Source organism: Schizophyllum commune, assembly GCF_000143185.2.
Source record: "Schizophyllum commune H4-8 unplaced genomic scaffold SCHCOscaffold_4, whole genome shotgun sequence".
In the NCBI taxonomy this organism is placed as follows: domain Eukaryota; kingdom Fungi; phylum Basidiomycota; class Agaricomycetes; order Agaricales; family Schizophyllaceae; genus Schizophyllum; species Schizophyllum commune.
In genome coordinates this window covers 43,786-65,724 of record NW_026089541.1, presented here as the reverse complement: position 1 = coordinate 65,724, position 21,939 = coordinate 43,786, and the positions used below count along the sequence as shown (strand labels likewise).

Sequence of the window (21,939 nt, the reverse complement as noted above, 5' to 3'; positions counted from 1 at the left end):
GGATGTCCTTCGAAAGGCGCTTGTTGCCTTCTTGACTCAACGGTCTCTCTCGCAGCAAACTGTAACGAGGCCGGTTGTGCGCATCTTGTATATCCCGCAACCTGGACGCCACTACCCTCGATCGCCCAAGTGAGCCCTCCCGCGTGGCTATAGCCTCAATTTGCCCCAAAATTGGCCCTCGCTACAGCGATTTATGATCATTTGGGTACAAAGGGACGAGAATCACATGCATCGCCACTCGTCTGATTAATTCATTTTTCTCCTTGCCGACTGACTCACTCGAGCTTGACTCAACGCGCTCGGCATCGCGTACCCTTCCTCGTGCGCTCTACTTCTTCGCATCCCTTCATTCCTACAGTACCAAGAGCATCTCTTCGCGAATGCCTTCCATTGCCAGTTCTTCCCCCGCATCTCCGCCTTCGCGCCATCAACCCTCCATTCCCGTATATTAACTGCTAGTGTCCCCGCAGCGGAAGACCATCTGCTCATGCCTATCGCAACGCACTTGAACCGTATTTGGTGGCGCGGTTGTCAGCGCAACGTCCGATAGCGGCCTGTACCCGACAGAGCACGTCAACCCAATCGAGACGTAGGCTCAGCTTCAGTGCGTGTACCGCCCGAATCGCTGACGAAGTCAGGTCAGGCTCGATGGCTGAATCTCATGTATGTGCCGAACAAGCGCATCCAAGAAATCGAAGAACTCGTGCTGCGCGTTTGTTGAACGTCTTCTCGACCGTCAGCTGAGACCTAGCTCCATCGGATACCCTTTTGTTGGCCTCCAGAGGTCGTCTAACGGACACTGTTTCGTGCGTAACCTCCATCCTCGCGCGCTACACTCTATCGTCCGTTCCTTGCGACCCTTCCCTCCGCATGATTGTGCTCTCTTCTTACAGAGCCCGCTCCCCCAATCTGACTGCAACTCAATCTATCGCACTAATGTCCCTCGAATACTTTCAGCTCGGATGATTTCGCTTCAACCGACGGCCTCGCATCGACAGACCATCAATCTTCGCACGCGAACAACCATGCATAGCGCACTCAACCGTCAAGTTGTGTACTCTCTGTCCGCCCTATTCCGTTTCCCATGCGCAGATCCCCTCTCCCATGCGTCGATCCTGCTTCTGAGCTCGGCCGTTCGCTCCTGCCGTCCGCGCTCCCACCCTCGAGTACGTTAATTCCGTCCTTCTGCACGTGAGGGCTCTTAAAGAGTACGTTACTTCGACTCTCGAGCACGCGGATTCTCTCCTCGAGTGGGTTAGACCTCTCCTCCCCCATGCATCCGCATAAATCTACATGTATCCTCTTCCGTTCCTTCCGCTCATGCCGGGTAACTGACCGCTCCCCTCAGCCATGCTTCCGTTCAATTGTCTGCCCCTGCTGCTCGATCGTTTAGCCCTGCCACTCAATTGTTCTAACCCTCCGCTCTATCCTCCTCACCATGCGCGCCCTCAATTTTCCATCTGTCCCATCTGACCTATTCTACTGCTTCCCCGCTTTCCTTCACTTCCTCCACGCGCACATACCGTACTTTCTCTCCTCTTTCATGCTTCCTCCGGCTCGCCCATACTTCCTCCGCCCTCGCCGGCTGCGCGATCTTCGCGATCTGGGTCTAGGTACGTGTTGCGGTATTGTGGGAGTGTTTGGAGGGCTGATCGCACTTTAGAGGCACGATCCCGCTTCGATCCGCTGATAGAATGCGTGGCTCTGCATACCGTGTCCTGGAAGAGGGATTCCATTCTGACACAACAATAGCGCCGCGTGCGCACATCCAGACCGCGCGTTCGTCCATCAACCGTCCATCTGACAAAGAGTCCTTGGTCTGCTGAGCGAGCTGGTGAGCAACTTCGCGATACTATCCTCGCCGTCTTGCAGCCCCGCCACCTCCTCCCCCGCCACGATCGTCGCGCGCCCTACCTTGGAAGTGCCGGCGGCGCGGCGCTCGGCTACTCAATACCCTCCTCCCGGTTGCCTCCCGTGTTGCTCCCGCCCAAAGGCACGCATTTAGCTGACTGAATACTCCCGCGCGCCTAGCCGCCGCCGCCCTGTCTGCGCCCCCTGCCTATTCACTGTCAAGCGCACTTTGCCCCCGCTTCCGCGCCGCCACCTCCCTCCGCGCGCTCGCGCCGTGCCTAATTGCGCGTCCTTCATGGCGGCGCGGCAGGGCGCGCCATCCCTCCCGCCCGCACCTCCGGGGGCAGGGCAGAGGACGCGCAAGCGAGGGCGCGGCGCCAGGTAGGTGGGGCGGGGCGGGGCGGCCTGGACCGGCGGCGCTGCGCGCAGCGGATCACGAGGCCTTCGGAGGCGGGCCTCGGGGAGGCTGTGCCTCGAATTTACCTTATCTGGACAGCCTTGTCTTACGAGAGGCAATTCGCGTCACGCAGTGCCGGGTCGGCAGCGCGAGAGCCGGAGGATGGCGTCGGCGGATGGTGGCTGCCTACTGAGAGTAATGTGTACTCCTCGGAAGTGGCAAAAACGGATTAGGACTGAGCCGGAGAGCATACGAGGTCAAAAAGCGTGTGGGCATTCTTATTGCCCCTACAGTGGATGTTAGGAGGATCGAACTCCTGGCCTTTCGCAATAGTCCGTGCAAAGCGAACGCGCTACCACTGCGCTAAACACCCGATGCGGCTGCGTGAGTGCACTGTTCATCGCCCCTCAACCCGGCAAGCAAGCTTACGATTTACATAGGAAAAATATGCATAACGTGCGATACAAGTACACACCGCGATTCCTACCTAGCCTCTACGTAATTTCAGTAAATCACCATCCCGAGGAACATGTGCGATCAGTTGTAATGCTTCACCACGACACCATGCACGATTTCCTCCTCGACGTTCTTCTCCCGACCCTGCGTCAGCTCCACCGCCCCATAGCTCTTCGTCCGGTGCGTGCGCCACTCCTCCATCGTCGGCTCCTTGCCCGGAGGGCAGAGACGGCGAACGCCAACCCTCTTCAGCACCTCGCTTTCCTCGTGGGGCGTAAGCCGCATGTGGTCGGCGGCCATCGCGAAGTAGAAGACGCCGAGGCGGGCAATGTTGCGCTGGTCGGAGGGCGGGAGGACGACGCGGTGGCGGGTGGAGGGGTAGTAGCCGCCGCAGAGGAACTCCATGACGTCGCCGGCGTTGATGACCTATGCGGTGTGGGTGAGTGAATGCACGAGAGGCAGGGTCAGGCATAGAGCAGAGCAGGAGTCGTGGAAGTCGGCGATGACGGATAAGGGGTCGTGTGGAAATGATTGAAGAGCGAAACGCACCAGCGCGTTGTCGATGTGGCGCACCCAGCGCCACTGTCCGTCCGGCGAGAGAATCTGAAGTCCACCGACGGGCTGAGACCAAAGAATCGTGATAGAGCCGATGTCTGTGAGCGCGTCGCCTGGTAAGCGAGTACTTTCGCAACGATGACATGGACTGACCGGTATGGCCCTTCAGCCACACGTTCTTCGTCTTCAGCTCCTCGTAGTCCGTGCGCGGGTGGCTGATCATGCACGGATCAGCAGGAGGCATCACCCAAGGAGGAAGCGTGACGTACTACTTCATGAAGCGGACTGGACAAGCAGACGATCAGTCAGATATGTATGCGAGGGGAAAGGAATAGCACCTCACCAGAGGACTCGCCAACGTCCTCGAACTTGTGCTGGTTGACGAGCGTGTCCTCCGGCAATTCAAGACCGAGCGCGAGCAGTCTGCGAGAAGCGTGAGCGACGTTCAACGCGCTGAGTCAAGTGGGGCTGATCCACGGTCCTCTCATGAGAGGGCCCCGGCTGGGCGTCGACAAAAAAGCCCCCGCGCACCGGAAACAAAGGAACCAATGCGGAATGAAAACGCACCTTAGAATGGGGTAAAGGATGTTGAAGTGGCAATGTCGCGCGAAGTCGTCGACCTCGTTCATATAGGGGCGAAGGGCGGTGGGATGGGCGGCGCGATTGACACGGTGGTTGACTGCGAGATTGTGAGTGAGGAGCGGAGTTTGGAAAGAAGACGACGCACTGTTGTAGTGCTCGATCTGGTCGCGTACGCCTGAGGCAAGGTTCTGGTAGATATGGCGAGTCAGTGATCGATATTAGAAGCGGAGAAGGAGGAAGCGTACCCAAGTCTGCTTTGGTTTGTAGCCCTGGTAGACGGATTGCGATTTCATGGAGTACGCGCGCTTCTCGCGCTCGGAGACCTCTTCGAAGGTGACATCGGCGATGGAAAAGATACGGTTCGTCTGTGAGAGCATATGAGCCACGCGTGTATACGGCGCTGAGGACGTACGCACTTGCTCTTGGGTATACCCATGGTTGATCACGTAGAAGAACCCTTGACTACGCAGCGCCTCCGAGACTTCGACGGCGAGCTCCTTGCGGCCTTCGGGGGTGGCGGCTTTGGACAGATCGATGATGGCGAGGGAGGCATAATCGACTGTAGATTGATTATACCGTCAGTAACATGAGAGTAGGAGAAAAGCCGCTACGCACGATCTTCTTCCGTGACAGATGGCGGGATGTACTCTGGCGGAGCTGGAGGCGACGCTGGCCACAGAAAACTGAGGAGGTAAGAGAGGAATGACGATAGAGACATGGCGAGTCGACTAAAAGAACCCAGGCAGGAAAGAGAGCGAGGGATGGGGATGCTCAATGACGACGTACCCTTATATCTACACGGTCGCAGAATTGGGCTGGGGCGTCCCGTGAGGTATAGTAGATAACGCGGGCGAGGGCGGGCAACTCTATCGCGAAGGAGAGGAGGCGTGATACTATCATGGGAGGAGGCGGATGGCACTATCTCTGGAGAAGCAGCGCGGGTGGCTGGGGAGGGTTAGGCGGGGCAGAGGACGAGCGTAAAAGAAGCTGTCATTGTAGACCGCGGGGAACGCCTGTCTATTGGCTCGTCCCCGTCGTGACTTCGTGGAGTACGTATCCTGGCTGTCCGGATGATAAACGTCCGACGGGAGGATGAAATGGAAGGTATCTGATAATATTCGAGCTCACCGGCACGCAAGTTATATCTGAGCGCATGTACTCGAGTCGGAAGAGACGAAACTGGCCAATGAATTCACCGCGATCGAACCTGTCATGCAGACTGGTCGATGTTAAGCGCTGCGAACGGCGGCGAAATCTGCGCGTATAGGTCGCCTTATCTAAAGATAGGCTTAACCCGTGGGCGGGATGACCGACTGCGCGGCTAGGTCAGGCAAGCTGAAGAGGGTCACTGAAGTGCGGAATGCGGTAGGGAAGTTAACGCACCGGGAAGCCGTCGAGGGACGCTGAGCGAGTTATCGCCACCGCATCTATCCAGCCAGTCTCCTTGCTCCAGTCTTATCCAGACCATATCTTTATCGTCAGTCTCATCCAAGCGAGCCTGTAGGAAGTGGCGGATAGCGCGCTTGGAGAGCAGAGGCGCTTTGCGCAGGAGGAGCAGATAGGTCGATGAGAAGCAGGCGCCGAGTGAGACAGGATACGAAGAAGCGTGAAAGCTCTATAGATATGGGAAACGGGCGATAACAGATAGACGTCCTCGAGCATGGTCCTCGTTGCGGGAGAAAATGAAGAGGCGAGTTACATTATGCGTTCGACGACGTGGTGGTTCGAAACAGCGGCCCAATCCAATCAACGGATCGAGGACAATGAACGCCGCCACGTGACGGCGCCATATATTCGAAGACTTGGATCACCCATCCAACTTTGCGGACCACGTACAACCAGCGCCAGGTGACTCCACGCAGGTCTCACATGACGGTCGCCCATGAACGATTCTGGAGGCATGGAGGGCAGCTTTTGCTGGGAGAATGCATCTCGTACTTCCAGCTGATCTCGAGGGTCGTTCGCCCTCTCAATTCGCCTGCACATAGTATGAGTTTAGCACCCTCCCATTTTGACCGTCGGCACCTGCCTCTACGGTATGCAGAGTGACATGCTCTCACCGCATACTCGCGTGCAGACTAATGTCCGTGGTATCCAGCAGAGTACATCGCACTCGACAATTATTAGTTTCCGGGACGCGCCAGAGAAAGCCCATTGTGTGCTCTGGCAAGATAAACTCTTACGCGCTTGTCGCGTCGAGTGCCAGAACTATGCATTGAGAATATTGGAATAACCTCACTGACCAGATCAGAGTTTGTGTGTCGTCCGGCGTCCGGTGATTCCCTCCGTCGCGCGTAGCGTGTCAACGCCACATATTCATCTCCTTCCCCGCACGCCGTCGTCGGCATCGAGCACGGCTGTCGACATTGAGCTCCAAAACCATCGCGCCAGCATCTCTCTGCGTCTGGCGAGATGTCCCGCCGCGTCGTCTCTAGCGCGACGAACAGGCGCGACAGCGCGCCCCCACACATCCGCATTCCCCGTCGAGCCACGTCGATCCCCTTCGCCGCGCCCCCCTTCGCCAATACCCTCTCCCCTCGAGAGGAGAGCCCGCCGGCGTCAGCGTACTTTACCAACTTGCGTGATGACAGCGACTCAACGCCGAGACCCGCTCCGGGCGCGGAGGATCACTTCGCGTACAGCACGACGCTCAGACGGCACGGGCAGCATAGTCTGATACCTGGGAGCGCGAGCGCAGGCAGTCTCGGGGGCTTCGGGCTCGAGAGCCGGTGCGTGGCGGGGCTTCTTTGATGATTGGCGCTCCACTGACCATTGTTTATGTAGAGCGCACGCGAGCGCCTTCCCGTACCGCGAGTCTCCCGGCCCTCAGGATATGTGGGGTCAGGCGCGCGCACTCGTCCGCCGTGCGGTGGCGCACATTACTGGGCAGCCCGAGTATGACCGCGTTGACTACGCTAGCGGCGGGAGGACCGTGTTCGATGCAGGCGAGACCGAGATGGAGCACGTCGAGCGGAAGGACACCGCGTCCGCGCGCTATGCGCACATGTCGATCGAGGTGCGTTCTACGTCTCACTGTATCTGCACCTTCTGATCTTGCGCAGGAGACTGTCTCTGCGTTCAGCACCTCTGCAACAGACGGGCTGGACGAGTCCGCCATCCCAGGCCTTCGCGAACGGTGCGCGCCTCCCTCCCCTCTACAGCTTTCGCTTAGCTGACTTCTTGACATCTAGCTATGGCTACAACGAGTTTACTGTCGGCCCGAAGGAGAGCCTGGCTGTCAAGCTATGGAATGTACGTTTTAACAGCCTCATCCTCATCCCGTCATTCCTTCTTCTCCTACCTTCGGGCCTCTCTCATGCCACTCTCGCCCCTGACCACACCTTCAGACCCTTACCGACTCCCCCCTCATTCCATTGCTTCTCGGAAGCGCCTTCGTGAGTGCCCTGGTAGGCAATGTGGACGATGCGGTCAGTATTACGGTCGCAGTGGCTATCGTCCTTACAGGTAAGTGTGTATGCCGCAGACCCTGTGAACGATCCCCTCCGTCTCTCCCATCCCCGCTCCCTGCGCCTCCTCTCTGTTCTGCTCCTACCTCTTTGACACGCCCTCCCAGTCGGCTTCATCCAAGAGCGCCGCTCCGAAGAATCCCTCGCCGCGCTCAACAAGCTCGTCCCCCACCACTGCCACGTCATTCGCGCTGGCCGCGCGCACCATGTCCTCGCGAACGAGCTCGTCCCTGGCGACGTCGTCACCCTGAGCACCGGCGACCGCGTGCCCGCGGACTTGCGCCTGGTCGAGGCGGTCGAGTTCGAGGTGGACGAGAGCAGCTTGACAGGCGAGACGGAGGCGAGGGTGAAGGGCGTGGATGAATGTGGGGCTGCGGAGGGCGCGAATGGAGGTGGAGCGACGGCGCTGGCGGATAGAACGTGCGTGGCGTATATGGGGACGTTGGTGAGGAATGGTGAGTGCGAGTTGAATGGGTGGTGCACACACGATGACTGATATGCCCTTCGAGGTCGCGGGCGAGGAATCGTCATCGCGACCGGTCGCGATACGGAGTTCGGTGTAGTGTTCTCGATGATGGAGGAGGTGAGTTGCAATTTACACCCCTTGCGTCCAGTACGATGTCTCGAGACTGGTCGTTCATCAATACGACGCGCTCCTCTTAATCAATCGCCTTGACTGACGTGCCTTTCAGGTCGACGATAAACGGACACCCCTGCAGCTCTCGATGGACGCTCTCGCGTCGCAGCTTAGTATGATGAGCTTCGCGGTGATTGGTGTAATCTGTCTCATTGGTACGTGAATCGGTTTCTTTCACGAGCTATTGGCCGAACAACTTGCAGGTGTACTCCAGCATCGCTCATGGCTAGAAATGTTTACGATTGGAGGTATGACATCGAAAAGCTCGACAGTATCACGAAGTTGCTGACGAGCCCATATAGTCTCCCTCGCTGTGGCTGCTATCCCGGAGGGCCTGCCCATTGTTACGACGGTGACGCTGGCCCTGGTAAGCGCGACTAGCGGTCTGTTGAAGTCCGCACAGCAATCTTATCTCCACCCTTAGGGCGTGCTCCGTATGGCGAACCGCAAGGCGATCGTCAAGAAGCTTCACTCGGTTGAGGCGCTCGGCTGCGTCAGCGTTGTATGTAGCGACAAGACGGGTGAACAGTGCTGAAATACGAAAGCCTGAGACAGTCGCTGACACTCCGCAGGTACTCTCACGAAGAACGAACAGACCGTTGTAGAAGCCTACACGGTTGACACGACTGTACATCTAGACGCGGACGGGCAAGTGTTGGAGGGCGCAGCGTCGGTGAGTACACGTCGCTATCATTACCCATACTGACATTCTTACACTTGCCTAACAGGTCGGCTTTAGCACCCATCCTGAGAAGCCCGGCGCCTATCCGCCAGGCCCATCCTCCCTCCACCCGCATCCCCCACATCTCAATGGTCCGCCGTCATCCCTCAGCCAATTATCCGGACGCGCGACGCCGAGTCGGGACGGACTCTCTCCGGCGCTGCGGAAGGCCCTCGAAATAGGCGCGCTGTGCAACAATGCCTCGGTAGCGCGCAATGGGGACGGGATTTATGTCGGGCATGCCATGGATGTCGCGCTGTTGAATGCAGCGGAGGCGGTCGGCATGCGAGTCGCCGATAGGAGAGGGGTGAGTCGAAGCTGTGGGTCTTGGAATGGATGCAGCTGACGTGACGCGACTTGCAGACCTTCAGACGACAATCTGAGCGCCCGTTCTCGAGTGAGACGAAGTACATGGCGGTCAGCGGGGTACATACGGATGAGCCGAGTGGGGATGCGACTGGTAAGTCGAACGTACGCGATCGCGAAGCTCAGAAACTGAGCATCGTCCAGCGCCCGAAGTACTGTATATGAAGGGCGCGATAGAGGCGGTGCTTCCGCTATGTCGCTCGTACCATGTCGCGGAGGGGTCAACTCCAGACATAGGTCAGTACCTCAAGTGGCCTGGCTGTCACTCGATCTAAGCTTCTTCCAGACGCAACCATGCGCTCCACTATCATGTCTCGCTCGCACGACGCCGCGCGTCGCGGTCTTCGCGTCCTCGCCATGGCTTACGGCCGAGGCAGCGCAGAAGGGCTCGCCAACGTCGACGCCGATGTTGCGGCCCCCACCCTCGTCTTCGCGGGCTTCTGCGCGATGCTGGACCCGCCTCGGAAGGGCGTCTCAGACGCGGTTGGGTTGCTGCGCCGTGGCGGGGTGCATGTGGTGATGATCACGGGCGACGCCGAGGAGACGGCGGCAAAGATCGCGGGCGAGCTGGGTCTGGGCGTAGGCAGGGAGATGGTGGCGAGTACAGTCCCCGGTGCGGGGCGCTCCCCGCATATCCTGACGGGCGCGGACATCGATGGGATGACGCCGAAGCAGCTGGAGCAACGCGTGGGAGCTGTGAGCGTGTTTGCGCGGACGACGCCGCGACATAAGATGCGCATCGTCGCTGCGTTCCAGGCGCGCGGAGAGGTAGTGGCGATGACGGGTGATGGAGGTAAGCACACCTGTTGACAAGAGTGCGCTGAATACGATGCTACCGTACCTCGCAGTGAACGATGCGCCGGCTTTGCGGATGGCCGACATCGGCGTGTCGATGGGCAAGAGCGGGACAGATGTCGCGAAGGAGGCCGCCGACGTGATCCTCGTCGACGACAACTTCACGACTTTGCTTCCTGCAGTTGAGGAAGGTGCGTGTGCGACGTCGTTCTTGAAGTTCTCCGGATGCTCATGGCATCGTAGGCAAATCCATCTTCCACAACATTCAAAACTTCATCGGCTTCCAGCTGAGTACGGCTGTGGCTGCGGTGTGTCTCTTTCGTATCGTCCGTCTGTCCAGCGTGTGCTTATGTCGCTTAATAGTTGTCGCTCATTACTTGCAGTACGCTCCTGGGCTTGAGTAACCCCTTGAACGCCATGCAGATCCTGTTCATCAACATCCTTATGGACGGTACGTCGTACACCTAGTCCTTGTTCGCAATCTGCTAAAGTGGTACCTCTAGGCCCGCCATCCCAGTCCTTGGGCGTGGACCCGGTCGATCCTGCCGTCATGCGCAAGCCGCCTCGCAAGAAGGACGCCGCCATCATCACGAAGCGTTTGATGTATCGTGTGCTGTTCTCCGCGTCGCTCATCGTGGCCGGTGTGCTTCTGGTCTACCTGTGGGCGTTGGAGGACAATGGCCTGAGCAAGCGTGAGCAGACGCTGGTAAGCTTCGCACCATCTCACGTGCTCTAACTGTACTGACAGGGTCCTCTTCTATAGACATTTACCGCCTTCGTCGTCCTCGACCTCGTCTCCGCCATCCAGAACCGCTCCCTGGTCTCCGGCCTCGGCGCAAATCGCATGCTCGCGCTCTCGGTGTCAATTTCACTCACGACACAACTATCCTTCATCTACGTGCCCTTCCTCCAACGCATATTCCAGACGGAGGCGTTGGGGCTGGGCGATATAAGTCTCATCCTAATCTTGGCGGGTAAGCGTGCTCGATATTTGCGAAGATGTGAGCTTTGGACTGACGAATAACTTGGCAGGCGCGAGCTTTGCCGCACATGAAGCTAGACGAACGTACGAGCGCAAGCTCAATGTTGACGATGAGGGGCTGCGGGCGGACGTTGTGTAAATTATCACTGGTATATCTGGAATAGACGGCATGGATTCCTTCTCAGAAATCTTTTTATCCTTGTCGTACTGCTGTAAAGCGCAGGTCGCTGCACCAGCCACTGCACTTGTAGCCGTGAGGTGTCCTAGGCTCGTGAGGTCGACAGTACGAATCGCCGTATGCACTGTCAGCGTCGAACCTCGATCTATAGTCGACCGGTTGCGCTGCGTGCATCGGGGTGTCGACGTCACACGAAATGGGGGACGCGGGCCGATGTCCGGGAGCAAATGTTGATTCCCACGGTGTCATAGGGTTCTTTCAAACGGTCACGGCCGCCACTTTGACAAACCTTGTACCTTGGAAAGCGTTCAGCCACCGAACAACGCACTGAATCACCGTCCCTTTTGATACATTCTCGCGCGTACGATGCGGTCAAGACGAAATAGTGGGTACTTCCTTTGGGAATGACGCGCGTTGACCCTGACGGTTCGATGTCCTTTTGCGTGTAGCATACAAGGCTACCGTGCCTATGGAGGCGGATGACCGCCGCAAACGACGAGAAGAGCAGCAGGTCTCTATCCGTCGTCAAAAGCGCGAGGAGCAAGTGTCTAAGCGCCGACATTTCTTGCCTTCCTCAGGCGCGGACTCCGACGACGAGGCCATTGCGGTCGACACGAGCGTGAGTACGAAGGCATTAAGACATTACGTTCGAGATAATGGGCTGACGGTGCGAGTATAGAACATAGATAGCGCCATAACCGGCCTATTCTCCGAGGACCGCCTCCGCCACCTAGCGTCTGTGGCAACACTTCGAAAAATCCTAACAACCGCGGACCCACCTATTGAAAAGATGATTGAGCGAGGTGTAGTTCCCAGACTAGTCGCGCTCCTCTCGTTCGACAACGAGATGCTGCAGGTAAGTTTGAAGCCAATCATGCCACCGCTGCGCGCTCACTTTTCTCTGCGTAGTTTGAAGCTGCCTGGGCACTCACCAACATCGCTGGAGGCACGCCTGAAGAGACGCGTGCGGTACTCGACGCCAACGCGGCGCCGCGGCTCGTACAGCTCCTCTACTCGTCCTCCGCTGGCGTACGCGAGCAGGCGGTCTGGGCGCTTGGCAACATCGCAGGTGATGGGCCGCCGGCACGCGCGCATCTGTTAGAGCGCGGCGCGCTTCGAGGCGTACTTCACGTTCTCGACGAGCCCGCGGAACCTGCCGTCTTGCGCACCGCGGCGTGGACGTTGAGCAACCTCTGCAGACACATGAGCGCGCGATTAGACAGCTCCTCGGTAGGTCACACAATCTGCGTGGTCTTGGGCCTTGGTTCTGATATCCTCACAGGTTGGGGCTGCGCTTCCTGCCGTCCTTCGCCTACTCGATACGCCAGATGGCGAATTACTCGTTGACGTATGCTGGGCGCTTACCGATCTCTGCGAGAAGACGCACGCGCCGCTCGCAGCCCGCATCGGTGTATGCCACCCGTTGGTCACCCTCCTCGCTCACCCTTCACCTGGAATCGTCACGCCCGCACTCCTCGCGCTGAAGAATATTACCGCCGCGGACGACAGCGCGACGGACTCGGTCATCGAAGCGGGAGCTATCCCGGTCCTCGTCTCGTTGCTTGCCTATCCTGGCGAAGCAGTCCGCCGCGACGCCGCGCTCGCGCTCTCAAACGTAACCGCCGGCCCTCCAGCGCACATCCAGGCCGCGCTTGACGCCGGCGCCGTTCCGCCGCTCGTGCGCGCGTGCCAGCATGGTGATCCCTCGCTGCGTAAGGAGGCGTGCTGGGCCCTCGCGAACGCGATCGCGGGCGAGCCCGAGCAGGTGCGCTACCTCGTCTCCGAGGGCGTCGTGCCCCCACTCTGCGGGATGCTCTCCATGGGCGACGCCCGCATCACGCTCGTCGTCCTCGATGCGCTGTCCAACGTCCTTCGCGTGGGGGAGCTGGACCGCGACGCGGACGATGAGTGGTCGCTGAACGAGTACGCGCTGCTGCTCGAGGAGGCGGGCGGGCTGGAGGCGGTGCACAAGCTGCTCGAGCACGATAATGTGGACGTGTTCAATCTAGCGTATCATATCATGTCCACGTACTTTGCGGAATTGGACGATGATTTCTGAAGGGTTTGACGACCCCAGTAGCGGCGATTGGTACGATTGAGGGTTGGGCGCAAGTCCGTTGACGGACACTCGAAGTCTAGGTAGTCTAGGTAAGTACGTGATCAGTACTGCTACTAATTCCTGTCAGGTGTGCCCGAAACTCGGGAAAAGCCATATCCTCGGTAGGTCCATCGCGTTCGCACGGCATATCGATCGCTCATCTTGTCCCCAAGCATGACCATGAGACCCGGACGATACGCAATAGAAGGCAATCAGGATCATGTCAGCGGCCTATCGAGAACTGTTGAGCGGAGCTTTCTCCTGGCCGCGACATTGTCGAGTGCGGTGGTCATCAGCTTCTTGAGCAATCCACGCAGTCTCATCAAGATGCCCATTGTATGCCAGGACGGGGTTCGGGTGCCTTCCAAGTCCATGCAATCCCTTATAGCGAGCGCGTGTGTCCCTGATTTGACTTGATCACTTCCCTCCAGCTCCCTCGAGAGACCAGCACTGAGGCCTACGCTGAATCTCCCCCCATGGAGTTCAATTCTCTGATCGCGATGGATGTGACGGCGCTGCAGATCATCCTCATGACATTAGGCGTCGACTTTCTTTTCTACGGTATGCCGCATGCGGTTTCCCATCGGGCCCGACTAATAAACGACGATCTTCAGGTGTCCAATGTTGCCTCTTCGGCGCTGCTGGGGCAGCCCTAGCGTGCGTATCTCGACTCCGAACCGCCTCACTTCACCCCGTAACACGCTCCACAGCCGCCGAGAGAAGACGTCCCGCATCCTTCTCGCCGTCATTGTCATCTTCCTCGCCTGTTCGACTCTCGAAGTCGTCATGGATGCCACGTACTATCTCGCCCAGTCGCGGAATGACCAGAACACGGATGTGATGCGCTTGCTGTACCGCATAGACTGCACGATGGCGGTGATATCGCGGTTACAGGCGAGTGGGCCTGGTGCCGTTTTTCCTGCGAATATAGGGTGCTAAGACGACTGCAGTACGTTCTGAACAACGGGATAGTCGTGTGGCGTGCGTGGGTCCTATGGCCAGAGAGCGTCCGTGTCAAGGGAGCGCTGACCTTGTGCATGATCGCGACCGTAGGTGAGTATGACACCCGCCAATCTCAATCCATTCCCTAGAATGACCATCGTAGTCGGCGCCGTTGTCGACTTCGCGCTGTGGTTGACGCACGGGAGGATCAGCGGGACAGCGACTGGTTGGCTCATGTGGGCGGTGCCGGTGCTAGTCACTAACGTCCTCGCTACGACACTGGTGGGATTGCAGGTCTGGTTAGTATCTCGTGAAAGCACCGGAAAGACAACATCTGCGCGCTGCGCATGCTCACCTACTTCGTAGGTATTACAGGCGTGACGTCAAGGGCTCGCTGGGAAGAATGAACACGGCGTCGCAAGTTGAAAAGATACTTGTCCTGCTAATCGAAGTTGGGCTATTTTATTGCTTGTTCTGGGTGAGTTGAGCATTTTACTGCATTCGACATACTACACAGGAGCTGATAGCCAGCAGATCGTCTACATCTCGCTGGTCATGACGGAGGATATGGTCTACTTCCACCCCTCCGACGTGGTCATCAGAACTTATCACTCCCTCGTCGTAAGTCATTGTTTCGCTCGCTTGTTGCCTTAAATGACCCTTCCTAAGAGCATATATCCCGCATTCATCATCCTCGCTGTGGCCATGCAGCGCTCGGCGACGGAGACGCTCCGGGAAACCATGATAACCCATCCTTTGCGATTTGGAGACGACGAGGGGCAGACGCAGGAGGTCAGCCTGCCTATTCATGACAACTGCGCGCTTACGCTGGACCGCACAACCATTTTATCATCGCCCGGCACCGATTTCCGAGAGCCTTCATCATCTGAGTGACTGTGTTTGTCCGTGTATTGATACGTTCTGTACTACATGTTTCAGATTTTCAGAACAACTGTGCTGTATACTGTACCTCCAGAGACCCAAACCCCCAACCCCCGACACAGCGAGTAAGTACTGATCCTGCCAGTGGCTGAAGTTCAACTGTGACGCATCACATGCCCGTGACCATAACGTCATACACTGCAACTTACGCAAACAGGTTGCCTTCTACCTTCGCGTTCGCTTGGCAGTCTGGTCGACGGCAGTGCCTACCGTGCTGCACCAAGTCTGCGACTCTATCGCTCGGACATCTTACACTGCTCGTCTCTGTGAACTTCCTGCCCGGCGACACTGTCCAGTAACTGGCGTGGACTAGGTACATGCTCGCCAGCTCGCGCAGCGCCTCACAGCTGCTCATCAATATCAAGCGCCCTCTATCGTCGCTGATCACGAAAAGGACAAGCTCCCACTGCTTTGCGAGGTGAGCCTGTCCAATCTAGTTTCCCAACGCGTCATCCCGCCCGCTCATCCGTCTTGTCCCCGACTTGGGCCGCTCATTCTTCCAAGTTTTCTGTTCCATATGACACTGACACATTCGCTCAGAACCTCATTGACTGCATCGTACGTCTTGCCTACGCGTGGGATGGCAGACTCGTCCCCGAATCCCGCATCGGTTGCAACTAACGCAACGACGGCGCGGCCAAGAGTCGACGCCCCTCCGAGGAGCGGGCGCGGTGGCAGAAGCGGGGGACGTGATCGTGGTCGTGGTCGTGGAGGACTGGTCTCGGGGAGCAGCGCGGCTGTTGCTGAGGGCGCAACCATTGTTGCGACTGAAGAAGTCGTCGCGGTTGCGGAAGGAAACACGGGGGACGACGGTGCAACGAGCGCAATGCGGCAGGCTCGACAGCCCCGGGAAGGGGAGGCGAACAGAAACAGGAAGAAGATGGGGAAGAAGCGCGTCGGGGATGGCGTACCGAGCGCCGAAGGACCGAGCGCCGGGGCAGGTGAAGACGGAATCGCAAACACCGAGGCGAACAAGCGTGCAAAAAGGGAGAAGAAAAATAAGGGCCCGGCGAAGGAGCAAGCGCCGCGTCCAACACATTGCAAGTAGACGTCTACTCCTCTGTGAGGCCGAAAGAGCTCACGCTGCTCCTTCAGTCTTGTCCCTCTCGCTGGTACGCCTGGCATGCATTTTCGCGTCGCCTGACATGCCTTTCCGCGTGTCATGCCTCTCCGCGCGCCCTCCCCAAAATACTCATCATGCCCGCAGGCAAGCGACCCCACGCTCCGCGAGCGCCTGACCGCCTTCGGCGACGCGCTCCTCGCCGCTTCGCCCCCCGTCGCCGGCCTCGACAGGAGCATCGTCATCGACCCTCGGCGCGTACACCTGACCCTGGGTGTGATGCGCCTGGAGAAGGATGATCCAGTGACTACGAGGCCCATCGGTCCCGGAGGCGCGCAGAGCGGAGTCGGAGCTCATCATGCTCAGACGGAAGTCGGCGCTCATGCTCAGACCGAAGTCGGCACTCACGCTCACACCAAACCACGCGCTCAGACCGCCGTCGGCGCCTCCAACACTCCCGCATCCAACACTCCCGCACCCGCACCCAAAAAAACCGTCTCCACCGCGCTCGCCCTCCTCCACTCGCTCGCGCCCCAGCTCGCCGCGCTCGGCCCCGCGCGGGTCGAGCTGGACCGCCTCGGCGTGCTGAAGACGCAGAGGGGCGGGCGGGAGGCGCATGTGCTGTGGGTGGGGCCGAGGGAGGTGGGGGAGGGGGAGGGTCGCGAGGGAGCTGCCGAATCGAAGCGTGCGGAGGCTGCCGAGTCAGCAAGCGGGGGTACAGAGAAGTGCTCGCTGTACGCGATTGCAGACCTCGTCCATCAGACCTTCCGTCGGGAGGGGTATGTTACGGAGACGAGGCCGTTGAAGGTGCGTCCTGCTGTGCTGGGCTTTGGTGTGGGTTCTATTCGGAGGGATCTTGCTCAACTACGCGCTCGTCTTCCTTCTAGCTGCACGTCACCCTCTTGAACACCACGCACCGCAAGAAGCCGCGGAGGCGGCTCGCATTCTCGTACACCGACGTGCTGCAGTCCGAGGCGGTAAAGCTCCTGGGTGCGGTACTTCCAGGACACGCGAAGGCAGGCGACGCGGAGGTGAGTTTAGTCCTCGTTCCCGCGAGTAAACAAGAACGCCCATGAGTGCGCACCAGGCGCCCGACGCGGAGGCAGCCATGGTCAAACACGCCATCGCCGCCGCGGAAGAAGCTGAACTGGACGCAGAGGCGCTGGAGCAGATCGAGGCGGGCGGGGATGCGATCGTCCCCGATGTGCGCGCGCGGGGCGAGATTGCGCGGGTGGTGGCGGATGGGGAGGTCGCGCGGAATGAGGGAGAGAAGCCCGACATCCGGGTGGATGTGGTGGAGGTCGATATTCCAGCGCACTCGGCTTCGGACGCGCCCTCAGCGGGTCTGAACTCTCACCCAACGGCTTCAAGCGCTCACTCAGCTTCCTCGACCGCGCAACCCTCATCCGCCGTCCCCCGCCACCCCATCCCCATCTCGCTCGGCTCGTACGAAGTGCGTGCGGTCCACCTGTGCGAGATGGGGAGCCATGGGCCCGATAACGAGTATGTGAGCGTCGGGTGCGTGGAGTTCTGAAAAGCGTTCAGCTGGTGTTGCGATAGCAGCGCGAGACCAATGGCATGGGTTTTGACTTCGTGTGCGACCTGCGTTTGTATTCCCCTGGCATCCGACGGGCCGTTGGCCTCATATGCCGCGCGCCAAGGGCTGTTTCGTATCCGGTGAGTTCTTTTCCCGTCCTACTAGCTTTTCAACGGAGGTCGTGGGCGGCGCGCGCCACGATAGAATTACAGGATGCGTGGCGCACGAAGGCGGGAGCGGCGCTTGTTTGTCTGTTGGTGCTGTCATGGCTTCGGGGGCGGATGGCGACTCTTTGGTGCAGACCTACACCTTATATCCTTGTGATTGGGGAGGGGCAAGGGGCAATGGGCGAGCTGGGGGAAGAGCCTGGGACGAGATGGAGGCAGGCCCAACGCCCAGAGAAGGGGAGAGCAGCCTCATTCACGCGATGAGGGGGATGATGGATTGCGCTGAATTCGTCAAGCTCTTGCACCGCCTTCGGGCCCGTCGACGTGCGCGACTCCGAAGGTGGCAAGCCCGGTAAGCGCTTAGCGCCTTCTTCGCGCGGTTGACGATGTTGTTCTCCCAGCGACCAGACCTCGCGGGACATCCGACCGCCAGCTGCACTATTCGGCGTGTCGGCAGTCGGTATATACGACTGTCGTTGCGGGAGGTAGGCGCCTCTCGCATGTATGAATGATACGGGAGATGCGAGCCGCCCGCGATGGAAGAGAAGAGCAACCTCATCAGCGGGACTCGGACCTCGGACGAACGTGAGCACGCTCGACCACTCCCCGCACTGCTGCACAACTGTTTCTGATGCGGTATGAATCGTGGCTCCCGCTTCTAACTATCTGCCCTCACTAGCCGACGTCAGCTAGCACCGTGGGAAACGCGTTCAAATTTTCCCACGATTTACCGAAATACTAGCCGACGTCAGGAGCCCCGCCATGCGCGTTAGCTGACGTTCCAATGGTGCAGGAGGGTAGCCAGCATGTCCATCCACCGCTGGACGAAGTTTGGAGGCGAGGGGGGCAGGGGGAAGCGCTCCAGACAATGGCGCGAACGAATGTGTTCGCACGCGTTTGTACGAAAAAATTCGTTCGCCCGTGGGAAAAGTCGCCAAAAGCGGTTGTGATGGCTAGCCGACGTCCATCACACACGTGTTCTGGGACCGTCAGGGCTAGCCAACGTTGAGGGGGCTAGCCAACGTCTTTAAGTGCACTGGGAGGTGAAGATACGCACTGTGAATGGTACTGGTAAATCTCAAGGCAACCGCCCCAGCACAACGTGAGCTAGCTTTTGGCCGGTGAGGTCACGTGCCTGCGAGACCAGGCGAGGGCTAGTCAGAGTTGGAAGCGTTGGCTGGGGTTTTCAAGTGCAATAATGTAAGAAGAGATGTAATATGAATATGTTCTGAGGCTTCAGACGTCGGCTAACGGACTCAGACGTTGGCTAGCCCCTTGGGGGGTGAGGTCACGTGCTCGCCCAATCCGAGTGCGGGCTAGCCGACGTCCAGGTGCGTTAGCCGACGTTTGAAGGCCATACAATGTTTATCAATATGCTGTAAATTCATGTTCTGTAGCTCATACGTCAGCTAACGGGCTGAGACGTCGGCTAGCTCTTGGTGGTGGGGTCACGTGCTTGCCAAATCTGAGTGCAGGCTAGCCGACGTCCAGGTGCGTTAGCCGACGTTTGAAGGCCATACAATGTTTATCGATATGTTGTAGATTCATGTTCTGTAGCGTATACGTTGGCTAACGCACTCAGACGTTGGCTAGCTCTTGGTGGTGGGGTCACGTGCTCGCCCAATCCGAGTGCGGGCTAGCCGACGTCCAGGTGCGTTAGCCGACGTTTGAAGGCCATACAATGTTTATCGATATGTTGTAGATTCATGTTCTGTAGCTCATACGTTGGCTAACGCACTCAGACGTTGGCTAGCTCTTGGTGGTGGGGTCACGTGCTCGCCAAATCTGAGTGCGGGCTAGCCGACGTCCAGGTGCGTTAGCCGACGTTTGAAGGCCATACAATGTTTATCGATATGTTGTAGATTCATGTTCTGTAGCGTATACGTTGGCTAACGCACTCAGACGTCGGCTAGCTCTTGGTGGTGGGGTCACGTGCTCGCCCAATCCGAGTGCGGGCTAGCCGACGTCCAGGTGCGTTAGCCGACGTCTAAAGTGTCTCAGGTGGTTACAAATATGTTGTAAACATATATTCTGCCGCTCAGACGTCAGCTAACACACTCAGACGTCGGCTAGCCCTTGGGGGGTGAGGTCACGTGCTCGCCAAATCTGAGTGCGGGCTAGCCGACGTCCAGGTGCGTTAGCCGACGTTTGAAGGCCATACAATGTTTATCGATATGTTGTAGATTCATGTTCTGTAGCTCATACGTTGGCTAACGCACTCAGACGTTGGATAGCTCTTGGTGGTGGGGTCACGTGCTCGCCAAATCCGAGTGCGGGCTAGCCAATGTCCAGGTGCGTTAGCCGACGTCTGAAGCCTTTCAAATGGCTACAGGTATGTTGTACATATATCTTATGCAGCTCAGACGTCGGCTAACGGGCTGAGACGTCGGCTAGCTCTTGGTGGTGGGGTCACGTGCTCACCCAATCCGAGTGCGGGCTAGCCAATGTCCAGGTGCGTTAGCCGACGTTTGAAGGCCATACAATGTTTATCAATATGTTGTAGATTCATGTTCTGTAGCGCATACGTTGGCTAACGCACTCAGGCGTCGGCTAGCTCTTGGTGGTGGGATCACGTGCTCGCCCAATCCGAGTGCGGGCTAGCCGACGTCCAGGTGCGTTAGCCGACGTCTAAAGTGTCTCAGGTGGTTACTGATATGTTGTAAACATATATTCTGCCGCTCAGACGTCAGCTAACGCACTCAGACGTCGGCTAGCCCTTGGGGGGTGAGGTCACGTGCTCGCCAAATCTGAGTGCGGGCTAGCCAACGTCCAGGTGCGTTAGCCGACGTCTAAAGCGTCTCAAGTGATTACAGGTATGTTGTACATATATATTCTGCAGCTCATACGCTGGCTAACGGGCTGAGACGTCGGCTAGCTCTTGGGAATGGGTCATGTGCTCACCCAATTGAAGTGCGGGCTAGGTGACGTCTGGATACGTTAGTCGGCGTGTATCCGTACCCAATTCAACAAGCCTTTCTGGAACATGCAAAAGTGCTGCCTGATGTTGAATGAGTGAGTGAATAGTTTGATATGGTCGTGCCTGCATCTCCCCGGCTTGTGGTGTTGTCCAATTTTCGCACGTACGTACGTACGTACACACGTTCGTTCGCAACAAGTACGTGCACTTATGTCCACCATTGTTCAAGGCAAATCAGTAGGGAAAGCACCTGCAAGAACGTAATCATCGGTGCATAATCAGTCCATATATGATGGACAAGCATGATGCCTGGCAGAGTAAGATAAGGCAAGTGATGATATGCAAAGCAACTGCTGTTGCAGTGCCACAGTCCATCAGGGCCAGTCTTTCTCATTCCCCGCATTCCCTGCTTACCTCCATGCACTTAGTTGACTGCAAAAGCCGCACGGAACAAAAAGGGCCCTAGCGCATTTTGGGGATTCGAACCCCAGACCACAACATACACCCTGCTTTTTTGTTTTTTTTCTGCAAGGGACGAGGTGATCGGACCCATCCGCCATTTGCGCTAGGTAGTCATTCGGTCAACAAAAAGATTGTCACTGTGGATGTGGGATGCGTGAGTCATAAGCATCCATACCGTATTCCGCATGGGATGTGAATCGGCAGCAATGACGTTCTCCCTTCGTCCCCGTCTTACCTGAGCAAGGGTGGTACAGTACGATTGCAGATGTCCACGCTATTTGTAAGGCTCCTTCACGTTTGCGCTCGGCGATGTCTTGAGGCTATAGTTATACAGGGCTGTAATAGAAGGAATTACATAAGACTACGATCACGGGATTTCTGAACGCAAGCACAAGCAGAAAATCGTCAGAAAAACGTACATCAAGTGATAGATTGAGATGACAAGCAGATGGGTCAATGGAGCGTACAGTATTAGTTTCTATAATTATCAAAGACTTCCTTAACGAAGGCACAAATGAAAATTCATCTAAAAAACCACTGCAAATGAAAGATCAAAACGACGAAATGTAAAGAGGCAGATTGGTTCGCCAACCCGCGTTCCAGGATCCTGCTGATTTCCCCCTTGTGCACGTGTACGCCTGAGCAGCTACCTTCTTTTTGCCTTCCATATCCTGCACGCACGCCTGATGTCGGCCAGAGCAACAAGGACCTTCGAAGAGAATGACCGATACGTGCCCTCGCCCAGACGCGCACGAGGCCATCACGTGGTCGCACCAGAGTTCGACTGCCAGCGATTTTTCCTCCTACGTACGAACATATTCATCAAC

The 21,939-nt window shown here is 57.8% G+C and overlaps 6 protein-coding genes and 1 non-coding gene across 7 annotated transcripts; 5 read left to right on the top strand and 2 right to left on the bottom strand.

Annotated features, from left to right (window-relative positions):
- Positions 1-1,438: 1,438 nt before the first annotated feature.
- On the top strand, positions 1,439-1,752 carry SCHCODRAFT_01198414 (uncharacterized protein; the record flags this gene model as incomplete). Its single annotated transcript, XM_050341218.1, has 2 exons — positions 1,439-1,613; positions 1,664-1,752. 2 exons carry the CDS (start codon positions 1,439-1,441, stop codon positions 1,750-1,752), a joined length of 264 nt encoding a protein of 87 aa, XP_050200817.1.
- A 789-nt stretch (positions 1,753-2,541) lies between these two features.
- Positions 2,542-2,621, bottom strand: SCHCODRAFT_t60. The gene has a single exon. It is a non-coding gene; the product is annotated as a tRNA-Ala (tRNA).
- A 37-nt stretch (positions 2,622-2,658) lies between these two features.
- SCHCODRAFT_02617060 (Clavaminate synthase-like protein) lies at positions 2,659-4,673 on the bottom strand. The gene is made up of 10 exons (XM_003032398.2): positions 4,457-4,673; positions 4,258-4,400; positions 4,087-4,206; positions 3,987-4,029; positions 3,827-3,938; positions 3,603-3,682; positions 3,529-3,544; positions 3,413-3,474; positions 3,254-3,357; positions 2,659-3,130 (listed from the first exon to the last, which is right to left on the bottom strand). The coding sequence occupies exons 1-10, from the start codon at positions 4,557-4,559 to the stop codon at positions 2,786-2,788; spliced, it is 1,128 nt and encodes a 375-aa protein (XP_003032444.1). The 5' UTR covers positions 4,560-4,673; the 3' UTR covers positions 2,659-2,785.
- A 1,430-nt stretch (positions 4,674-6,103) lies between these two features.
- Positions 6,104-11,065, top strand: SCHCODRAFT_02617051 (calcium-transporting P). The gene is made up of 22 exons (XM_050344785.1): positions 6,104-6,570; positions 6,626-6,857; positions 6,904-6,977; positions 7,033-7,093; positions 7,189-7,306; positions 7,416-7,763; positions 7,818-7,891; positions 8,001-8,100; positions 8,149-8,193; positions 8,248-8,312; positions 8,370-8,466; positions 8,518-8,618; positions 8,674-8,973; positions 9,030-9,126; positions 9,177-9,269; positions 9,319-9,825; positions 9,881-10,018; positions 10,071-10,135; positions 10,191-10,278; positions 10,331-10,533; positions 10,591-10,801; positions 10,860-11,065. The coding sequence occupies exons 1-22, from the start codon at positions 6,254-6,256 to the stop codon at positions 10,946-10,948; spliced, it is 3,423 nt and encodes a 1,140-aa protein (XP_050200816.1). The 5' UTR covers positions 6,104-6,253; the 3' UTR covers positions 10,949-11,065.
- A 187-nt stretch (positions 11,066-11,252) lies between these two features.
- Positions 11,253-13,088, top strand: SCHCODRAFT_02617049 (ARM repeat-containing protein). Its single transcript, XM_050344784.1, has 5 exons — positions 11,253-11,372; positions 11,437-11,606; positions 11,667-11,843; positions 11,897-12,217; positions 12,270-13,088. Exons 1-5 carry the CDS (start codon positions 11,354-11,356, stop codon positions 13,044-13,046), a joined length of 1,464 nt encoding a protein of 487 aa, XP_050200815.1. The 5' UTR covers positions 11,253-11,353; the 3' UTR covers positions 13,047-13,088.
- Positions 13,089-13,264: 176 nt separating this feature from the next.
- Positions 13,265-15,124, top strand: SCHCODRAFT_02686101 (uncharacterized protein). Its single transcript, XM_050346786.1, has 8 exons — positions 13,265-13,646; positions 13,700-13,742; positions 13,796-13,979; positions 14,036-14,138; positions 14,191-14,326; positions 14,394-14,505; positions 14,562-14,648; positions 14,697-15,124. Exons 1-8 carry the CDS (start codon positions 13,562-13,564, stop codon positions 14,919-14,921), a joined length of 975 nt encoding a protein of 324 aa, XP_050200814.1. The 5' UTR covers positions 13,265-13,561; the 3' UTR covers positions 14,922-15,124.
- A 211-nt stretch (positions 15,125-15,335) lies between these two features.
- On the top strand, positions 15,336-17,594 carry SCHCODRAFT_02534330 (uncharacterized protein). Its single transcript, XM_050343567.1, has 5 exons — positions 15,336-16,009; positions 16,065-16,078; positions 16,174-16,836; positions 16,917-17,060; positions 17,117-17,594. The coding sequence occupies exons 1-5, from the start codon at positions 15,487-15,489 to the stop codon at positions 17,561-17,563; spliced, it is 1,791 nt and encodes a 596-aa protein (XP_050200813.1). The 5' UTR covers positions 15,336-15,486; the 3' UTR covers positions 17,564-17,594.
- Positions 17,595-21,939: the final 4,345 nt, after the last annotated feature.